Genomic DNA, 20352 nt, shown 5'->3' with positions numbered 1-20352 from the left:
AATTCTAATTCACTAGAGAGTAACAGTTAATGTAAACTTTTCAACTATTACAACTAAGATTATTACACCTAAGATTATCATTGTCAAATGCTTACAATTCTGTCTATACAGACAGTTGTAATCTAATCTAATAACTATCTGCAGTAAGACAGAAATTACGTTTGTTTTAGGTAGCATTAAAAAAGGCATTTAAAAAGCCTTAAATTATATTTACTGCTACATACAGAAACTCTGGTGCTTGATTAGCGAATAAATGCATGATGCAATACACTTCCTTCTCTCATTTCACTTGTAATGGTACCTCGATATAATGGCAACACGGATCTCTTCTTCTTTATCCGGCGAAGCAGGTGTGTTGTTAAGCGTATGATGCAAGTTATGATTCATACAGCCTCTCTTTAATTATAACTTGTTTACGAGCAAGGACAAACCGGAAGCACCAAATCCGCATTCGTGACAAGCTTCCACGAATAAGTGCTATATTTTTAAGTCAGCAGCCGTTATTTTTTGGCGCTGACTCTGTGCTCATATGCCGAGAATTAACGTGGCTCTACTGAAATAAGGTGGCATCGATGTAATTTTTGCCAGTTGGTATCCATGTATCGATTAATTGACTTTTGACAACCCTGTGTCAGAGTACTATTATGAATATGTACACCTACCAACCACACTGCATTAGTAGAGTATAAGAGAAGTATGCCTTTTCAAATATCAGGAAAAAAAATTTGAACAATATCTACTACGGTATATAAGTAGCATATAAATGTATAGATTTAATACTCAAGTTAGTGTTAAAATGGTTTTACGGTAAATATTGTATTTTTACAATTGAATTTTTACCCATTTTTCAGATATTGCAGTAGATTTGGCATCTTCTGTAATCCCACACGGCCACATTCTGAACGGTCCATTCAGTTCTGGGGTGCTAAGACAGTTTTCCCGCTACTTCAGTGAGTTTGAGGAACTCCAACTTTTGGGCAAAGGGGCGTTCGGCGCTGTTATTAAGGTATGCTTGTCTGGATTAATCTTCATGGAAAATTTCACTAGCAGGTAGCTATGGTACCAATGTCTGTGTATTGTTTTTAAATCCCTTTCACGTTTAGGTTCAGAACAAACTTGATGGATGCTACTATGCTGTGAAGCGCATCGAGGTCAACCCCGCCAGCAGGCAGTTCAGGCGCATCAAAGGCGAGGTAACACTGCTCTCACGTCTTAACCATGAGAACATTGTGCGCTACTACAATGCATGGATCGAAAAGAGCGAAGTGCCGGCCACGGAGATGCACAGCAACACCGACAGTTCTGAGCCACTGAGCACTGATGACAAGCAGCTTTCGCGTGGGAATCCTGTAGCTCGGCTCAACGAGCTTGGTCTTCCTGACAATGTGGAGGACATTGCACCTCCTCCTGCTTTATCTAGCTCCGTGGAATGGTCCACGTCTATTGAGAGGTCCTCCACTGCTAAGCGTAGCCGACATCAGTCAAGTGATGATGATGATGATGATGATGATGATGAAGACGACGTTTTTGGCGCCTCTTTTTTGTGAGTTAGTTTTTTTTAAGTCTTGCTGCTGAAACAGAAACTTTGATATTTTTCCCTCAAATTTAGGCCATCAGATAGCGACTCCATCAGTGACATAATTTTTGACAACGGTGATGACAGCACAGATGAGATGTCACAGGTTCGAATGTTTACCACATCCAGTTTACTTTTGTCAAGTCAATGAAACAAATGTTTGGCGTCTCCTGCTGCAGGGTGGACCTGGCAGAAGGCCGCTAAGTGGCACAACGACAAGTGCAGACACGGATCGACCTCTTGTTGTTGTGCATTACCTGTATATACAAGTAAGCATCCCCCAATGCACTTCTTCTGCCACCAGATGTCGCTGTCAGACTTGTAAGCCATGTGTTTTCCCTCCTTTTTAGATGGAATACTGTGAAAAAAGCACTTTGCGAGACACAATAGACCAAGGTCTGCATCAGGACCAGAATCGGTTATGGAGGCTCTTTAGGGAAATTCTAGACGGTCTTGCTTACATCCACGAGCAGGTTTGATATCATACATTTTGATCAATTTTTTTTGTCACTTGCGTTTGGATTACTAGAACCTTAACTTTAAATTAGAATCAGCCAAAAGTAATGAGATTCATCCTCATCTCCTAAAGGGAATGATTCACAGGGACTTGAAGCCCGTCAACATCTTCCTTGACCATCAAGATCGTGTGAAAATTGGTGATTTTGGTCTGGCTACGGACCATCCGGCCAGTGTGGTAGGCATTAATCTATGAAGAGTTTTATGTTCCATATAGTCAAAGTCTTGTCAAACATTTATATTGTCAGTTTCTTACACAAGAAAACACCATTTTGTTTCTGCATCAGTGACTGCAATTCAGTTGAAACAATAGTAGCTTTTTTAACTGTTTATCTATAGCTGTAGACAATCTACAAAGATCCAGTTCAAGATTCATATCAGACATTTGCACTTGATAGTATTTAGGAGTGTCTAAAATTTTCAATATAAGCGCCAATACAAGCAGTCCTGCAATTTTTTCTAAAGACTGACAGACTTAGCAGCTAAATGTCTTCCAATATGCACACAAGGTTGGTCATTTCTTGTATTTTATAGAAGGTGAGCATGGTAGGCTATACTCTTGGCTACTAGCAGCTACTGTACACAAGCTAAACATGTACTAACCTTTCTTAATTGAACCATAATGCAATCTAAAACTAACCTGACTCTCGCCAGATCCTTGTAGTTCGCTGAACTGAGCTGTGGAGCTCAGCGAACTACAAGGATCTGGCGAGAGTCAGGTTAATCTAAAATACCACAGGTATAAAATAATTATAGTTGCATATTACTTAGGTATACAAAGTCTCCTAGAGAGAAGTTTACTAGAGAGTTATAACCTTCTTGTTGGGATCATTCACATGTGTCATGAGTCATACGCTTAATTTAATTAATTATTGTGTATTCAAGGTATCACCAAAACAATTCACCACCACTACACTTCAATTTAATTAAAGACATCAAAAGTCCATTCCAGTTAATAAATAGGTTAGCGTTTTTCATATCGGAAGTGGAAAAGTAACGGGACACCACTAATATTGATGCTCAACTTGGATTGATGCTGTCAATGATGTATTATTTCAACAATGTTTATCTTGTGTAGCCAGATACACAATAAAAATGTATAAAACAATGACAGGCACTATGTCACAGTATACTGTCGTAATTTACAAGCTCTTTATCGCTTCTCCCAGGCTGCAGATAAATTTGAAGTGGAGGAGAGTGGTTCAGCAGCAATGCAAAAACTGGACCCAACAGGTGCAAAGAGACTTTTTTCTTTTTTATTAAAACAACTGTCTCGTTTCACTGTTTTTTTCTACCTCTCACATGTTTCCATTATTAATAACTGTAGGAAACATGACTGGAATGGTTGGCACAGCCCTCTATGTTAGTCCAGAAGTTCAAGGAAATACCAAAGCTACCTACAACCAAGTGAGGTTTTTTGTGTGCATCTAATATTAAGAAAGTGCAGCTGGTTATAAATGTGTAATTGGTAGTCAATCACGCAGTTGATTGCTTTTTTTTTGTGTGTTTGTGTTCTCAGAAAGTTGATTTGTTCAGCCTGGGCATCATTCTCTTTGAGATGTCCTATCGGCCTATGATCACTGGAGCAGAGCGCATATCTGTCTTGAGCCAGCTCCGTGTGGTAGGTGCATTATCAGCGATCGTCATAGAGAGAGTTTTGGGATGTGTTCCTTAGTTCATCTCCTTCCCCCTTGCAGGAGGCCATCCAATTCCCGGAGGACTTTAGTGCATACGAGCAAGGAACTCAAGTAAAAAAGTTTCTTTACACAGCATTGCAAATAAACATGGTCCCTCTTTTATCAAAATATGTTTTGTGTTCTCATATCAACCCGGATTGACATATGCTTGTCATCATTTCAGAGGAAGGTGATAGAGTGGTTGCTGAAGCATGACCCTGCACTGCGCCCCACTGCCCAGGAGCTGCTGAAGAGTGAGCTCCTGCCTCCATCCCAGATGGAAGAGTCAGAGTTGCATGAAGTGTTGCAGCACACCATGGCCAATATCAATTGCAAAGCTTACCGCAGCATGGTGGGCCAGTTGTTTGCTCAGATCACTTCACCAGTCATGGATTTCACCTATGACATAGACCTGCACAAGGTATGACCTTTGTTTGCTAAATTAAAGTTGACAAAAATACGTTAGTGTACAAATACTGTTTTCCTTCTCATGTGTCTCTCCCTACGAAGGCCTGTTATTGCTTAATCAATGCCTTCCGACCTTAACAGAGGCTGTTTGTTTCGTCTCCCCCCCAGGGCAGCTTCAGTTTCAGCAGTGCCAGATTGCAGCAGTATGTGTATGAGACAATCACCAGGATCTTCAAGAAGCACAGTGAGTGTAGGAGGCTTTGTGCGTGTGAGACTCTGACTTTACTTTGCAGACCTCTGAGACACTGACATCTGCTCCATTGAGTGGTGGCTAAACAATAAATGCACTGTTTAGATGCACAAGAGAAAACACAGGTGCTTGTGTTGTATTGGTTCACACTGCTAATGATCTCCAGCTGTACTTACTCGTTTATGATCATCATTGAATTGCTCTTTCAAGGTGAGGGTCATATTATCTTATGCAGATGCTTGCAGCCCTGTCTTATGCTTGTCATCAGGTGCGGTACGCCTGCAGACACCGCTGCTGCTCCCTAGAAACAGGAAGGTGTATGAAGGCAGTGAGCCTGCCTGCTTCATGGACCACAGCGGCATGCTGGTGACGCTACCTTATGACCTTCGCGTGAGCCCTTAACACTTTGCACAACACATGTTGCATTTCCACACAAGCAAACAAACCCTAATTATTCAAATATTTGCCATCATGTAAACACATGCTGTAAGCAGCTACCTTTCAGAAATCACAAGGGACTCGGTTGTTGTTTACATGCTATGATTGATTGCAGCCTGGTATGCACCAACATCATTGTTATTATATCAGTACATCCATAGATTCACTTTTCTTTTTTTCTTTTTTTTTACTTCAGATGGCTTTTGCAAGATTTGTCGCAAGAAACAACATAACACTTCTAAAAAGGTAAATATTAAACTTAGAGAATGCCAAGTAAGGTGAAGTTGGGTGTGAGACAATGTTTAGCTAAAAAATGGTCTCTTAGTTAGGCCTGGGTCAATAAATCAATTAATGAAATGATAAATGAAAGTGATTTTGAAAACTTTGCTCTCTATGATAAATTGCCATGTGTCTGTGTTTGTTTTCGCTTTAAAATGGGGTACAAGAGGGTTCACTCTGTGCATCGATCTTGACACCTGAGTGTGTTTATTCAACAGTAGAATGAAGGAAGTGGGTCAGCCACAATCTTTGTCTTGGTCGGCGGAGGTGGGACTGCTAGTTTACGCAGACAGAATGCATGGACACTCATGGCTCGCTAGTAAGAAGCACCACAGGGTAACACAATTTGAAAAAATGATTGCAGAGCCAAATGTCCAGTGTGACAATATTTCGTCTTCAAACAAGTGGGCAAGTTGAGCCTATCAACACGCACAAACGAGCAAGTATGCCCAATATGTTGGTAAGTGATGGTAACAAAAAACAACAACAAAACAAATCACCGGACCCATTTTTTTTAACTGGAGTCAAAATGACACTTCAAGATTTTCAATATTTCTTGAAGTGCAATTTTTGATAACACAGATTGAGAGTCAGTTGTATTATTATTGTTTGTTTACTTATTTAAGATAATCAAATGTTCTTGACCTTCCAATAACTGGTAAAAATAATGTGAAATTAAAAGTTAACGTGTTTGAAAGTAATACTTGTATAATTATATTATATGATTACATTAGTGTTTATATGGTTCTCAAAATAATGCTGACAAAATAGTTTTTCGCCAGTTTGTGGGCCCAACAAAATGTATTATCGGCCCAGGCCTACTTAAAAAAAATAAATTCAGAAGCTGCTTTGACATGTTGTTCATACATTATTTGCCAACAACAATCAGTTGGAGTTTATATTGTGGAAGGTGGTTTGTTAATTTACATGCAAAGAGGTCTATTTTGAGACAACTATTAATTGTAAAATTCACTGTAGAAAAAAACATTTCGTATAGGACCATAGATAAAAATGTCCAAAAACATGGTTTCATTGGTACAGCATTTATTCCATTAAAATGAAAAAATCACTAATTGCTATTTAGTTTGGATTATTATGCAGGATTATCAATTAGGAAATGTCCTCCAAAGCTCGTTCCTATATTAAATATTTTACAAGTAATCTTTTGTCATTTAGTTCTTATGTTGAAAAAATCACAAACATGTATGTTTCTCTTTTCCAAGGTACAGCATTGAGCGCGTGTTTCGCCCCAGGAAGCTGGATCGTTCTCACCCAAGGGAACTTCTGGAGTGTGCCTTTGACATCATCACACCTGTCACCAACAGCCTTCTCCCAGATGCCGAGACCATTTACACCATCTCTGAAATAGTCCAGGAATTCCCTGCACTTCAGGTTTCTCTCCTTATATAGCATTTAATATAACATCAGTGTGTGCTGTGCTGCCCTGCCTTGCTTCACAACTACACAGAACATTTTGTTTACTGGCTCGATGCATTCTTGTCCTTTCTAACGACTGCCGTCATATCAACCGGTGTTGTTTGTTTTCTTTCCCCCTTGAACTTCCCACTCGCATGCCGAACATACCAAGCTGTGAGAAAGTCTGACAGATTTACACCATGTTTATTATAGACACCCTAAATCTGTTTTGTGCAGCTTACTCCACTTCCTCTCCTCCCTCCCTGCAAAATCCATTTCCTGTCCACACTTCCCATTGCTGTCAGTTCAGACCAACATGTATTGTGAAACCGGTTAACTCAGGTTCCTGCAGAGTGTCTTTTGAGCCACCCAACTTCTGTAAATGCTGTTTAAATCAAAATGTTACAGTCATCTTGTTAAGGCCATTAGGCTATAAAGTTAAATGATGAAAAGCTACTGTAGAGTAGACATGCATTACTTTGTTATTAGAGCAAGCACCGTATTTATTTTGAATAGGGTCCAACACATGGTGGTCATACGTACCAGCTACAATTTTCAGCTGATTGTCTTCTCGCATGTATTGTTAAAACTTTGTCAAACCTATAATTCTATTGAATATAATAAATACCTAACTCAGGCTGTAGATCACTAAGGTCAAAAGTCATGCAAAATGTATTGTTTCCTGTATAGTATCATATCCAGAACCTTGCTGCTTTTAATTATATTGATCAAAATTCAAGAGGTTGCTAACGAAAGAAAGGAAATAGCTGTATATGTGCATTTCCCTTTCGGGGAATTTCTGGTCTACTAATGATTGCTCACTTTCACTGTTAAAGCGTTAACTGGGTGTTTTTGTGGTTGTAATTGCAGGAAAGGAATTATAACATATACTTGAACCATACTAGCGTGTTAAAGGCTATCCTGTTGCACAGCGGAATCCCTGAGGACAAACTGAACCAGGCCTCCAACATACTATGTGATGCCATGGTCAGTGTTTTTCATATGCATGGAAGATGCTACCAACATGACTTGTTTTCCCAGGTTTAATATGCACACTCGTGTTTTTGATAAATATGGTGTCCTGTTATACTCTGTTCCAGTGTGAAAAGCTGACCAGGCATGAAGTAGAGGCAAAGTTCTGCAACTTTTCACTGTCAACCAACAGTGTAAGTTTCTACAGGGTTTAACTGGACACAAAATCCTACTGCACCAGCAGCAGATTACTTTATTTTAATCAAAGCTGCTGTGTCCAGTTGCAGGTGTTGTACAAGTACATAGAACAGAAGGGAACTCTGAAGGAAGTGGCACCATTTCTGATGTCACTTACCAAGCAGAAGACTGCCGTCACGCAGCTGGCTAAGCAAGGCCTTAAGGACCTGGAGGAGGTCACGATGCTGCTTCAAAAACTCGGAGTGAAACAGCAAGTAATGGCGTCTCTTTCAAATAAATCAACCATTTGTGTTTTGCCCCCATTTAATGCAGATGTTTTATTTTTACAGGTAATAGTCAATCTAGGTTTAGTTTACAAGGTGCAACACCACTCTGGGATTATTTTCCAGTTTGTGGCCTTTATCAGGAAACGGAAACGGACTGTACCAGATATACTGGCTGCTGGAGGACGTTATGACCACCTGGTAAATGACCGACTGTATCACTTGTAAATGGACAAACATCCATAATTATGGGTGATATGACCACTCATAGACATAACTAGAATTTAAAACTAACCATAAGTTTACTCTACATGTTTAAACCTTTCATCGTTAATATTTTTCAATACAGTCATTTATATCACATTTGCAAAATTTGTAATTTAAAGTTTAATGTCTTTACGGTCAGATCTTGGAATTTCGTGGGCCCTCCTCTACGGTGCCAGTCCCCTCTGCAGTGGGTGCCAGTGTGGCGGTGGACAAAGTCTGTGCTGTGGTGGCCAACATGGAGGAGCCAGTGAGATACACACGTTCACCATCATCCCAAATGTCGAAATCTAATGACGGAGCAGCAGTTTCACATTTAATTCTGCCTCATTGTATGCTTCAAAGCATGTTAATAAATGTCAATATTAGTATTCTATTAATAGTAATTAACTTAATAATAGTTTTAGGTTTTCATTTTGATATGTGGAATGGTAAACGAAATCATGCTTTGCATTATGGATTCATATGTAAATTACAATAATTCGCAACATGAGATGAAAAAAATTTCAAAAACTAAGTATAATATACTGTATAAACAATGTATGTACCGGTACTATGCATCATTTAGTGCTATTTCAACCTTTATTTGAAAAAAAAATGCTATTATCTTTGTACAGGCTGTTTTTTATTAACTGCATGGTGGAGTAGTGATTTGCACATCTGCCTCACAGTCAGAAGATTGATGGTTTTTGTATCTGTTGGACCATCATTTTGTGAAGTATTCTTGTTTTTCCCGTGCGTGTGTGGGTTTGGTTTTCTCCCACGTCCCCAAAACGTGCATTTTTAATTGTAGACTTAATTGTTCATAAGTTTGAATGAGAGTGTGCATGATTGTTTATATACTGGCAACCAGTCCGGGGTCCACACTGCCTCTCGCCCAAAGTCAGCTGGTATAGGCTCGAGTACTCTGGGACCCCCATTAGAATTAGATGCGTGTAGACTTTTGATTCCGAAGCATTGGTTGAGTAGTTTCAATCTGGCTTGTGAAGGCCTGTTGATTTGATTCTCACAAAGATATTCCTGGCCAAGCTGCTAAATAAGTTTCTGTTTCATCTTATGATGTTCAGTGATGGGTTGAATGCATAAGTCAAATTTTCATGGAAAATTAAGTATGTTCGTGACAGGATAATATGCCTCAATCTTGTTTTTGTGAATGGTCCAGGTAATCTCTGCTCTTTCCTTCAGCCATCAGCAAGCTCCTGTGATGTACTTGTGGTGCCAGTGGGATATTCATCCATGTGCAGAGCAGTCAGTGTTGTTCAGAAACTTTGGAGTGCCGGTGTCTCTGCAGACATTTCTTACGATGTCTCACAGGTTTGTTACTGACTAACGGCTTTTTTTTGTTTTTCATTGGAAAGTTTGATTGAATTATATGAAACCATGTGGGACTTCTTTTAATAGCCTGTTGTTTATTCCTATTAGATTATAGTGTATATTCCAATTAATATTTCTTAAAATAAATCAACACATCCTTTTTAACGTACATATCACATGGCAGCCACTCACTGCAATTAGGCATGTACTGAAGCACACTGACACAAAAGAGGATGTGTTGAACAGAAGCCAAAACCAATTTTGATAAGCATTAAAGTCAAGCCTTTAACTTGATCGTTTTACATGTCATGATAAGGGCTAAGACTGCTATTTGGATGGAATTCTTATTTTTCTTGCTGATATGAGAAATCACAATGTCTAGAGAAGTCATACAACTGTCAGCACTTAATAATAGCCATATCAGCTTCTTCCAGACAGCAGCATCTGTAAATATAAACTGTATAAAGTAAGGTTGTAACGGCATTATAAATACTGCGGTATTTTGGTTTCAAAGTCTTTTCAATAATACCGTGACGTGTGACGGTATCAAACGAAAACTTGATGAGTGTAGTTCTCTTCTGGTGTTTTGGTGTCAGCCGTAAATAAACTACATGTCTCAGAATACTCTGCGCGACGGACCGGCAAGGTGGGGGCGTTGAATGCCGTAAATAGGAAGTGAAGTGTGTTCATACTCATCGTAGATAAAATTAATTGATTTTGGATATTAAATATGTCCATAACTGGTTGAGTTATGTTGCTAACAAACACACAAACAAGCCCAGGCTAAAACATAACCTCTTTGGAAGAGGTAAGAAAGTGTGCATCCTGGCAAAGCCGATGTCACGGGGGGGCTGGAGCCTATTCCAGCTGCACTAGGGTGGAAGGCAGGACTGGTCAAGTTGCCACCTCAAACCACCACACAGCAAATATATTTGAAGCCAGCGAAGCCGAACATCAGTTGGTGAAACAACATTTTCCAACCTGATATAAAAAAAATACCACTGTAGAGGACACCACTTCCCATATGTAAAAGTTGAAAGACACTAAACTGTACATTATTGTTTCACTGGATGTTTACATTGTTAATTTAAAGTCATCAACTGTAAGTTATGACTTTAAATTGAAACAGTGTATGTTCCTGCACAATTATTTGCATTTAGATATACGCGTTTGTATTCAAAAATATGATTAGAACATTTTAGCAGTATGTTTTTGTTCAAATACAATAAGGACAAATACTGCAATAATATTGTACCGTGACCCCTGAGACCCCTTTGTCAACTATATATATATATATATATATACATATATATATATATACCGCGACCCCGAAGGGAATAAGCGGTAGAAAATGGATGGATGGGGATATATATATATATATATATATATATACTGTATATATATATATATATATATATATATATATATATATATATATATATATATATATATATATAAGGGTTGTCCCGATTCCGGTACCAAAATGTATATTGATACTTTTCAAATTAAAGGGAACTACAAAAAATGTCAATATTGGCTTTATTTTAACAGAAAATCTTACATTACAATTCACATGTTTCCTATTGCACTCAAAGAACAATTTTAGAAGGTTAAAATATAAATTAATGGGCAATAAACACATTGGGCTTTTCTTGTTGTAATCAAAGAACAATTTACAATTATCCATATTACATATTACATATTGTCTGCCATTATAAATGATTAGGTTAGAATATAATAACAATCTTTATTGACCTTATATTAAATGCTTCATGATTTATGGTTGCCATTCCTGGTCTGTGCTTTAAGAAAAATGCAATTATTAGTTAGTACCATACTTGCCAACCCTCCCGAATTTTCTGGGAGACTCCCGAAATTCAGCGCCTCTCCCGAAAACCTCCCGGGACAAATATTCTCCCGAAAATCTCCCGATTTTCAGCCGGAGCTGGAGGCCACGCCCCCTCCAGCTCCATGCGGACCTGAGTGAGGACAGCCTTTTTTCACGTCCGCTTTCCCACGATATAAACAGCGTGCCTGCCCAATCACGTTATTCCATACAAGTCGTCCGGCATACCGCCGATGAGCATGGTGCAGATGGAGAAGATCTTCTCGGCGTATAGCAATTTGTTACCAAATTCAGTCATTTTACTTGCGTTAGTTGACGTTAGATGGGTCTTAACTCCGCTAATATTTGGCATCAATCCAAGCAGCTGTGTGCGCGTCTATGTATTTACATGTTATGTATCTACATGTGCACAACAGGGGAGTTAGTTTACTTATGAGAGTAGCGTGTGTGTTTGTGAGAATGGCTTTGTGTTGGCTGAGTGACGTCAGTGAGTGGGTGGGCGAGTAAAGAGAGAGAGAGGTAGCGCGTGCACTGCGCAGTAGAAGGATGAACGGGTCCAGTTGTGTCCTGCAAAACTAATAATAATGCAATCAGATTGTCACAAATCGGCAGCCTCGTCATTGTGACCTGAAAGCGGAGCTTAGTAGACTCATTGGCGTGTAAAGTGAAGGGTGTTAACCCGACGAAAACATTGACCCTGAAGGGAACGTCTGCCCTGTGCTGCTCTACTACAATCTGCACCGGATCAGAACCCCAGGACAGGTGTGACAACATTATTACCTGTCACTATATAAACTGATTGTGCGGAATTGAATGCTTATTATTTAAATGTTTACCTAAGTTTGAAGCAAAGGTGGTAATACTAATCACCACATTTGGCGAGGCGTGTTTTAAAGCAACACTTGAAGGACGTTGCTTCCTTGTTTAAAGCGTCACCTTTATCGTTGGTTTTGAAGCCCAAATCCCTCCATATTGCGCTTCACACAACCTCTTTATCAGCAGAATTGTTGTTTTTTGCCATTCCTCCTCTCCAAGATGTTATTGCTTGTATGCACTTTGTGTATGCGTTTTGACACACTCAACATCATGCGCCTGGGCTCTGTAGTCACCGCCACACAGTGGTATTCAGATGAAAGAACGGTACCGGTACTTTTCAAAGACAGTATAGTACCAATTTCAATCAATTAGTATTGCGGTACTTTATTAGTTCCGGTATACCGTACAACCCTAATATATATATATATATATATATATATATATATATATATATATACACACATATATATAAATATATATATATACATGTGTGTGTTTATGTACGGTATATATATCTGTGTATATGTATGTATACGTATGTGTATATATGCATATTTACATGTATGTGTGTGTATATGTTTTTTGTTTTTGAAAGAGAAAGCTTTGTGTTATTATTGGCTGATCAACATTTTTATTTTTTTTCTCATTGTGCTTCTTGCTGTTTGCCCAATTTTTGCGCCTTTTTTGTAATGTGCCTTGGGCCAATGACAAACGGGCCAAAGATGGTCGCTGTGCTGCACTTTGGGCATCACGGCCGTAGAAGCTACCTGTCTATGGCCACTATATTCTTGGTACTGTACTATATTTGTTTATTCTATGGTCACATATGGGACGCAAGTCACATAGTTGTTATACGTGTCAGTACGTGGACGCATGTGAAAAAGTGCAATATATTTATCTGTACAGTAATCTATTTATTTATTTATATATATGTATATATATTTATTTTATATATATATATTTATTTATTTTATATATATATATATATTTACATATTTTATATATATATATATATTTATTTATTTATATATGCACCTTATTGCTTTTTTATCCTGCACAACCACGAGCTTATTTAACGAAATTTCGTTCTTATCTGTGCTGTAAAGTTCAAATTTGAGTGACAATAAAAAGGAAGTCTAGTCTAGTCTATACGTCAATGCCGAAAGTAGTCCAATCAGCTGTTTACCTGGCGTTTTTTTTCCTGTGTGATAAAGAAGAAATAAACAGGGAAGTTCTTCTTTCGCTACTGCCTTGTTTTATCATATATTACTGCCTTTGCACATGTCAATGTTTATTTTTTGCATATATAAATAAACACAAAATCAGTACTTTGGAGCATTGTTCATGAACTCTAGAATTTGGTTTGTTAGCTTCCCGTCGCAGGCGGATGATCGTGCTTGAGGAAAGAGTTGTTAAAATGTTAGATGCTAGAAAATATACAATTTCTTGCAACAGACAGCCTAAATGCATTGTTACTCGATGTTTTTTGTGCACGTCATGTGCGTTTGCGAGACGAGCGGGTGAAGTATGCTGCCGTGCTTGGGGGCGTGTGGCTGCGGCTTCATGAGGCTGAAAAGAGAGAGGCGAGGCATGTGGGTGTGTTCAGGGGTTAAAATACCCGTACCTGTTGGTCACTCTACAGATGGGGGTGTCACTAATGTCATATTAATACATGTTTATTTTTATAATATTTTTAGTGATCGACTGGTAGGATTCCAAAGATCGACTGGTCAACCGCGATCGACGGGTTGGCGACCCCTGTTTTATACTGTCAGACAATGAGAGCTGAACTAAAATAAACTCTTTACAAATACATATGTAATGTTGAATTTAGCAGTTTAAGTCTTATAAAGTCATAATTATTGATGAGCTTCTGAATGCACCCTTTTCAATATTTATAAGTGAAGTTGATTTGTGTATTTTTAGCTGATCATTTGTAAATGCACAAGCCAATAGTAATTTTACAGCATTGATGATGACTAATTGATTATTCACTATTTCCTCTCAGATAAATAAACTTCTTAAATAGTATATAGATTAATCGGTCACAACATTATGTACTTGCCCACTCTTTGATCAATACAGCGCTGCATAAAAAAGCTGCTTTTACTAGCATTTATGTCACTGCATTTCACATGTTGATGTTGTTATATACATGCCAAGATTAGATGAAAATAATAATGGCGGTATTGTCTCAAATATATATAGCACTTTCTAAAATATATTGACATTAAGTATAATACCGGTATATAAAATGGTCTAATTAAAATGTCATGGACAAATGAACACGGAATAATTTATTTTATAGACAGCGGGAGCGCACAAAGCAAGAAGGAATGATACACAAGCTCTGGGCAGCAATCTCATTTGTGTCGGCTCAGCAGTGGGAAAGGAGGTTTTCTGACAAAGCATGTCCGAGAATGACCACAATTGTGCATCTGTAAATCTGTGATGTCACAAATGGCTCACTGTTAAAAAAAACTACTCAAACAGCGTTCAGAGGCATTCAAAACTGTGTTCAAGTTTAGAATTTATGATGTGACACTTTGGCGTTAATGCGAGTATCCAACATTATAACATTTAGAAGTCAGAAGAGGAAAATCATCATAGGTCCCCTTTAAATACAGAATACAATAAAAATATGATTTTTTTTCTCCCATCGTCAATGATGGAAATGTTATCAAATGACCATTTTTACTCAAAACCTTGCCAGACCTGCAGAAAGCAAATCCAAGTCTAAATATATCACAGTGATGATTTAATTCTCTCTCTTCATCTGGAACTTCACCTGTAAAAAATTATATTCCATAGATCAGTGCTATGAATGTGAAGGTGCAAGTAAGCTGGAGGGCAATTTTTCACCCCATTTATTTTAAACTCTAACCCTCAAGTTAATATATTATTGACACCCCCATTAACTTTTCATGTCTACTACAGCTTTCCGCAACAGACTCTCACCTAAGCCGTCATAACATTGTGCACAAATACTTTATCAAGACAGAATCAAAAATATTAAACATCCTAGATGATGAGCTGGTCCTTTTTTTAATGTTTGTCTCGATTATAGCGGATGCATTTTGTGATTGGAGTAAAACCAATCAAGAGTCTTTTCACACTCCTCTTACTTATGTGGCAAACCCAAGTTCTCTGTATTGATTTTAACCCCTGTGAAACACTGAGCCCACTTACTCTGTCTTATTTTAATGTGTTACTTTTAAGTTCTCACAATGTCTACTTTCATTTCCTTTGTACTAAGATGGGACATACGTGGTGACCCTCATTGCCTCAAAGCCCCCAGAAGCAATTTAGAAAAAGTTGGGCTGGAAACAAGCAGCCCTGCGCTCTTTAATTGCCAGGGTGTGTGTGTGCTTTTAGCTGATTACGCACGCAGCTCACTGCCTGGACTAGTGGTGAGATGTTGAGAACAGCTTATTCAGATTAGCCTTTTGTTAGCTTTTTTCACATACAGGCGTCCTGCAGGGGATGCTTGTAGCATGCTTCTAATAAGCCAAATGCAGCAAACAGCTTCATGGCCTCAGAAGATATTTTTTTATGTTAGCTCTGACTTTTGGTTTAGGTTTAAAATCGGAGGAGATGACGTCACTGCCAAGTGATGTTTACACTTCACACACTGTTGTGGTACATTGTAGGTTTTGTTCTGCATCAGCGCAGGAGCCACATGAAACTTGGTATCTGAAAATAAGTTTGTATACATTCACACTCTGACACAACAGTGGGGAAACCTCTAATGATAACCATTACAATTACAAACATTCTGTCTTTACGAAGATCACAGGGTTCCCACACGTCCTGGAAAACCTGGAGCATGATTGACCAATTTTCCAGTCATGTAAAACATATAGAAAATGAGAAACACAGTCAGATGTCCTGGAAACAGTTAAGTTATCCTGAGAAATTAGGAACGCAAACAGGCGCATGTGCGGGCGCAGCACAACATGTGACGCTACCAGCCAATCAAATTTGCATTTCTGCTTGGAGCAGTTTTTCATTGTAGAGCTTCCAATTGACTTTGCCGATAGCTTTAGCAACTTTTCAGCTCCCGACTTTGCACGTAGAGACAAAACTAACGACTGAAAGTTGAAAAGTCGGGCTGGTATTGATCTGCGAGTGTGAAATTGTACTTACATTTTTGTTTGCAGTACTCTGAGATGAAACAAAATAAATATTTTTTCAGTAATTGATTGAAAATATGTAAATCTCTTTTGAAGATGTGCAGGAGTTGAGTTGAGTATTGCCCATGTAAACATTGTAACTCCAGTTCATAATGCTATATAGGTGGGGTTTGTGTTATTAAATGGTACATTTGTCATAATTGTTTTTTATAGTTACATTTGAACCATAGACTGCACAGCAAATGTCTGAGTAATAAACGATTTAAAAAAATGGGTAAATGCAAGTTACAACTGTGGAAAACAAGTAAGTGTCTGTGGAGCAGCAGAAATTGTCAGAGGAAATTCCTGTAAAATTATTTTAGATAAAGAGTGGGAATTATGCTTAGTGCCAGATGTGTTCCACAATATGTTTATTTTTGTAGTTGGATAGGCTCCATCACCCCCCGCAACCCCCAGAGGGACAAGCGGTAGAAAATGAATGGATGGAATTTATTACATTAAAAAACATTGTTAAATAAATACCGATAAGCTGCATTTTATTTTGAAAGCTTGCCAAATCCGTACTGCTTCAGTAAAATGTATTGTTCATACCCGGGCACTAGTCAGTAATCATCTTTTGTTTTGTTTAAGTCTCAGGAGATGTTGATGGACCACTGCAGAGTAGCTGGCATCACCTGCTTGGCCTTGGTGTCTGACAAAGAGGGTAACTATGTGAAGGTAAAGCTACCAAAAATCAGTATATTGACTTAAACCTAGACACTTTTTATAGAATAAAATATATTTTTATTACCCACAGAGGTGGAAAATTGTCTTATTGATCCACAAGGGAAAATGTTGGATCAGCATAGCTCAATTACAAGAAGAAAATATAAAATAACACTCTTAAAGAGCACTAGAAAAGAGGAAAATAAACAATACCAATTATATAAAAAGCGATAAAATATAGTAAGAATACCTCACAATACGAAGGTCCTGTGTAGTCCTGAGTTCAATCCCGGGCTCGGGATCTTTCTGTGTGGAGTTTGCATGTTCTCCCCGTGACTGCGTGGGTTCCCTCCGGGTACTCCGGCTTCCTCCCACCTCCAAAGACATGCACCTGGGGATAGGTTGATTGGCAACACTAAATTGGCCCTGGTGTGTGAATGTGAGTGTGAATGTTGTCTGTCTATCTGTGTTGGCCCTGCGATGAGGTGGCGACTTGTCCAGGGTGTACCCCGCCTTCCGCCCGAATGCAGCTGAGATAGGCTCCAGCACCCCCTGCAACCCCAAAAAGGGACAAGCAGTAAAAAATGGATGGATGGATGGATGGATACAATAAAATGGGTAGACAATAGAATCAAATCATGCAAGGTTTGCAATATTACAAAAAGAAAAGCAATACATCTAGAAATAAACGAGGAACTAATAAAAGTAAATGCAATGTAAATGTACACTTTATGCAAGAAATACATTACAGTGCAATAATGTTATTCAAGCAGTAGCATGTGCAATCCATAACAGTGGTGCCACAACTTGTGTTTTGAGTTGTTTCTCGGCTAATTATTATGCTTTAAGTTGCAAGCAAAAATTTTAATTACAAGCAGCGCCGCAATTAGTTAACATAGTGACTGCCACAGTGAACTCCGTAAGATCCGCCCAAAGCATCTGGTCTGAAAAATTAAAGAAAGAAAATCATCTAAAACATGACAGACTTTTTAGTTGACTTGGCAAAGCAATCCAAGCATAGCACTGCTGGTCTGCACCATACTGAAGCAGAATAAGTAATGTCAGCCATGTAGTTTAAGATAATATATAAACATTTTATTACATTGTTTTTCATGCAATATTTATCTACAAGTTTATCCTTTTAAAAGGCATATTGTATTTAACAATTGTGCTTTTTTGGTGGGCCAATTACCAAATTGATTGTAATTCAATTGAATGGGTAATGTTGATTTGAGACAAGATTTTTGAGTTCAGAGCCTCATCACAGAACCAATTAAGCTTAAAAATTGATATACTACTGTATTATCTGTTACCAAAAGGCACAACCTTATTAGGACCCATGCACTTACAGTTTTTAAATTGAGGGCATTTTAGAGCTGTTCTCAACTATAACTCACTCCTCTGGGAATTTGTCCACCCAGAAGAACATTTGAACCCAATCTCAGTTGTAATTTGTTTGATGGGGTTGAGGTCCTGGGCTATCAATTTTTTCCACAACAGACTCTTCTAAGCATGCCTTTATGTACTGTGCTTTTAACTAGGGCACAGTCATGAAGGAACAGAGTTTCTGCTAAACAATGGGTAAGGTAGATTAAAGAGTTGCGATGAATAAGTAGATTGAGTAATCAATGAAGATGTGGGTCTTAATAGTTTTGCCTATCTGATTTTGTCTATAAGCACGCTTCTCAACAGCAACATATGTTTAAGTTATTTGATCCATCATCAGGTCAAATCGTTTGAGAAGGACAGACAATCTGAGAAAAGGGTTCCTGAGTTGGACTTGGTGGAGCACATCATTCAGAAGTATCGGACCAAATTCTTTGAAGAAAGGAACATCAGGTAAAGTAATCCTGCACCAGCTTGGAAGTGTCACTTTCATTTCTGGGAAGCCTGACACACAAGTTGTTCCTTGTGCTCTTGCAGGGAAATATCTGAAAGTATGTCCCAGAACTCTAAAGGCTCCCAGCTCAACACCACAGGTACTGTGCACTCGCCAACCGCCACTACCACCAGTGTTTACACTTTGCTCCTATGTGAAGCATGGCTGTATGTTGCACTCACAGTATCTAACAGTTACTCCTTTGTTTCCCCGCAGAATGTTACTTTCATGTTTCTAAAGTAAAAGTTAAACATAGTAAAAGATGGATTAATGTGTCACCCTGAGTGATGGAAGATTTGTGCCTCAAAAAATTAGGCCCAAGTGTTCCGTTATACACCCACACATAACAGCCAACAATGTGTGGTAATGAAACTCTATGATAGTCAGTTTTTTTACAGCTGCTTTGTGGGCAAGAGAGATCCAAGTATTCCCACTCTGTATTGGAGACATTTAGAATACACTACTTATTTGGTCTGCAGGCTCTTCAGAGCAGCATGGGAGCAGCTGCAGCATGAACATGAATGTGAATGTCATCAGTTTGGAGAAAGTCTCTGCCAGTGCAAGACGCCGCTTTGAGACTCAGGTAACTGAAACGGAGCATCTAACGCCACGTTTACACCGAGCTGAAGTGAACTGCAGTGTGAGGCGTTTTAATTCTTACCTGGCTTCCACGTTTCAAATGCAGGGTGTGTTGGCAGGATGGTGGAAGCTTTGTCAATTACATACAATGAATAGTGGGACATATTAGCATGAAGAAAGTATAATATGACAATAAAAACAACAAACTAAACTATAATTTTTTAACAATGGCATTTTTTGTTGCATGAAAGTGATGATTGTTTGTCAATCAATATACTGTATTTCCTTGAATTGCCGCCGGGTATATAGTATGCGCCTGCCTAGAATTACCGCCGGGTCAAACTCGTTTCGCAAAATAATTAGCGCATGCTTAGCATTACCGCCGGCTCAGGATTAACGCCGGGTCAAACTCGTTTCGCAAAATAATTAGCATATGCCTAGAATTTCCGCTGTCAAACTCGTCACGTCACGAGTGACACTTCACCTGTCATCATTTTCAAAATGGAGGAGGCTGATTTCAATAATTTGAAATCGCATAAAGGGAAGAAGATTAAGAGCTATTCAGTAGGATTTAAGGTCCGAGCTATTGAATATGCTAACAGTAAGCAGCTATGTTTTATTAATATACCGTAACTGCGTGTGTCAAATATGAGTCATTAAATGACTCCCGCCTCCTGGTGGTAGAGGGCGCTAGTGATCCTTCTTGCGACTACTCGGCTGCAGAAGAAGTGACGACAAGCAGCAACAGTGAGCAGCGATCATTTATTTTTTCCTCTCGCTTGCACTTTTAACATGGAGGATTACATATCTAAAATAAAGCAGTT

At 38.6% G+C, this 20352-nt stretch overlaps 1 protein-coding gene across 3 annotated transcripts in view; it reads left to right on the top strand.

Moving 5' to 3' along the window:
* Window positions 1-20352, top strand: part of eif2ak4 (eukaryotic translation initiation factor 2 alpha kinase 4) — a 63903-nt gene that overhangs the window by 21952 nt on the left and 21599 nt on the right. For 2 of the 3 annotated variants that reach the window (XM_061968720.2, XM_061968723.2), the window contains 25 exons: window positions 852-1006; window positions 1104-1543; window positions 1610-1682; window positions 1756-1845; window positions 1927-2049; window positions 2166-2270; window positions 3262-3325; window positions 3420-3499; window positions 3612-3713; window positions 3790-3840; window positions 3953-4189; window positions 4345-4420; window positions 4695-4816; window positions 5061-5110; window positions 6367-6535; window positions 7430-7546; window positions 7660-7725; window positions 7813-7983; window positions 8059-8193; window positions 8399-8506; window positions 9442-9570; window positions 16996-17082; window positions 18797-18909; window positions 18994-19049; window positions 19429-19532. In XM_061968720.2, coding sequence (XP_061824704.2) covers window positions 852-1006; window positions 1104-1543; window positions 1610-1682; window positions 1756-1845; window positions 1927-2049; window positions 2166-2270; window positions 3262-3325; window positions 3420-3499; window positions 3612-3713; window positions 3790-3840; window positions 3953-4189; window positions 4345-4420; window positions 4695-4816; window positions 5061-5110; window positions 6367-6535; window positions 7430-7546; window positions 7660-7725; window positions 7813-7983; window positions 8059-8193; window positions 8399-8506; window positions 9442-9570; window positions 16996-17082; window positions 18797-18909; window positions 18994-19049; window positions 19429-19532 — 3023 coding nt within the window. The remainder of the gene's footprint in view (window positions 1-851; window positions 1007-1103; window positions 1544-1609; window positions 1683-1755; window positions 1846-1926; window positions 2050-2165; window positions 2271-3261; window positions 3326-3419; window positions 3500-3611; window positions 3714-3789; window positions 3841-3952; window positions 4190-4344; window positions 4421-4694; window positions 4817-5060; window positions 5111-6366; window positions 6536-7429; window positions 7547-7659; window positions 7726-7812; window positions 7984-8058; window positions 8194-8398; window positions 8507-9441; window positions 9571-16995; window positions 17083-18796; window positions 18910-18993; window positions 19050-19428; window positions 19533-20352) is intronic. The other variant, XM_061968721.2, reaches the window with a different exon arrangement.

The sequence above is a fragment of the Nerophis lumbriciformis genome, linkage group LG08 (genome assembly GCF_033978685.3).
Source record: "Nerophis lumbriciformis linkage group LG08, RoL_Nlum_v2.1, whole genome shotgun sequence".
In the NCBI taxonomy this organism is placed as follows: Eukaryota; Metazoa; Chordata; class Actinopteri; order Syngnathiformes; family Syngnathidae; genus Nerophis; species Nerophis lumbriciformis.
Note: the sequence above shows the minus strand (reverse complement) of the source record. Positions and strands in the feature narration are given on the sequence as shown.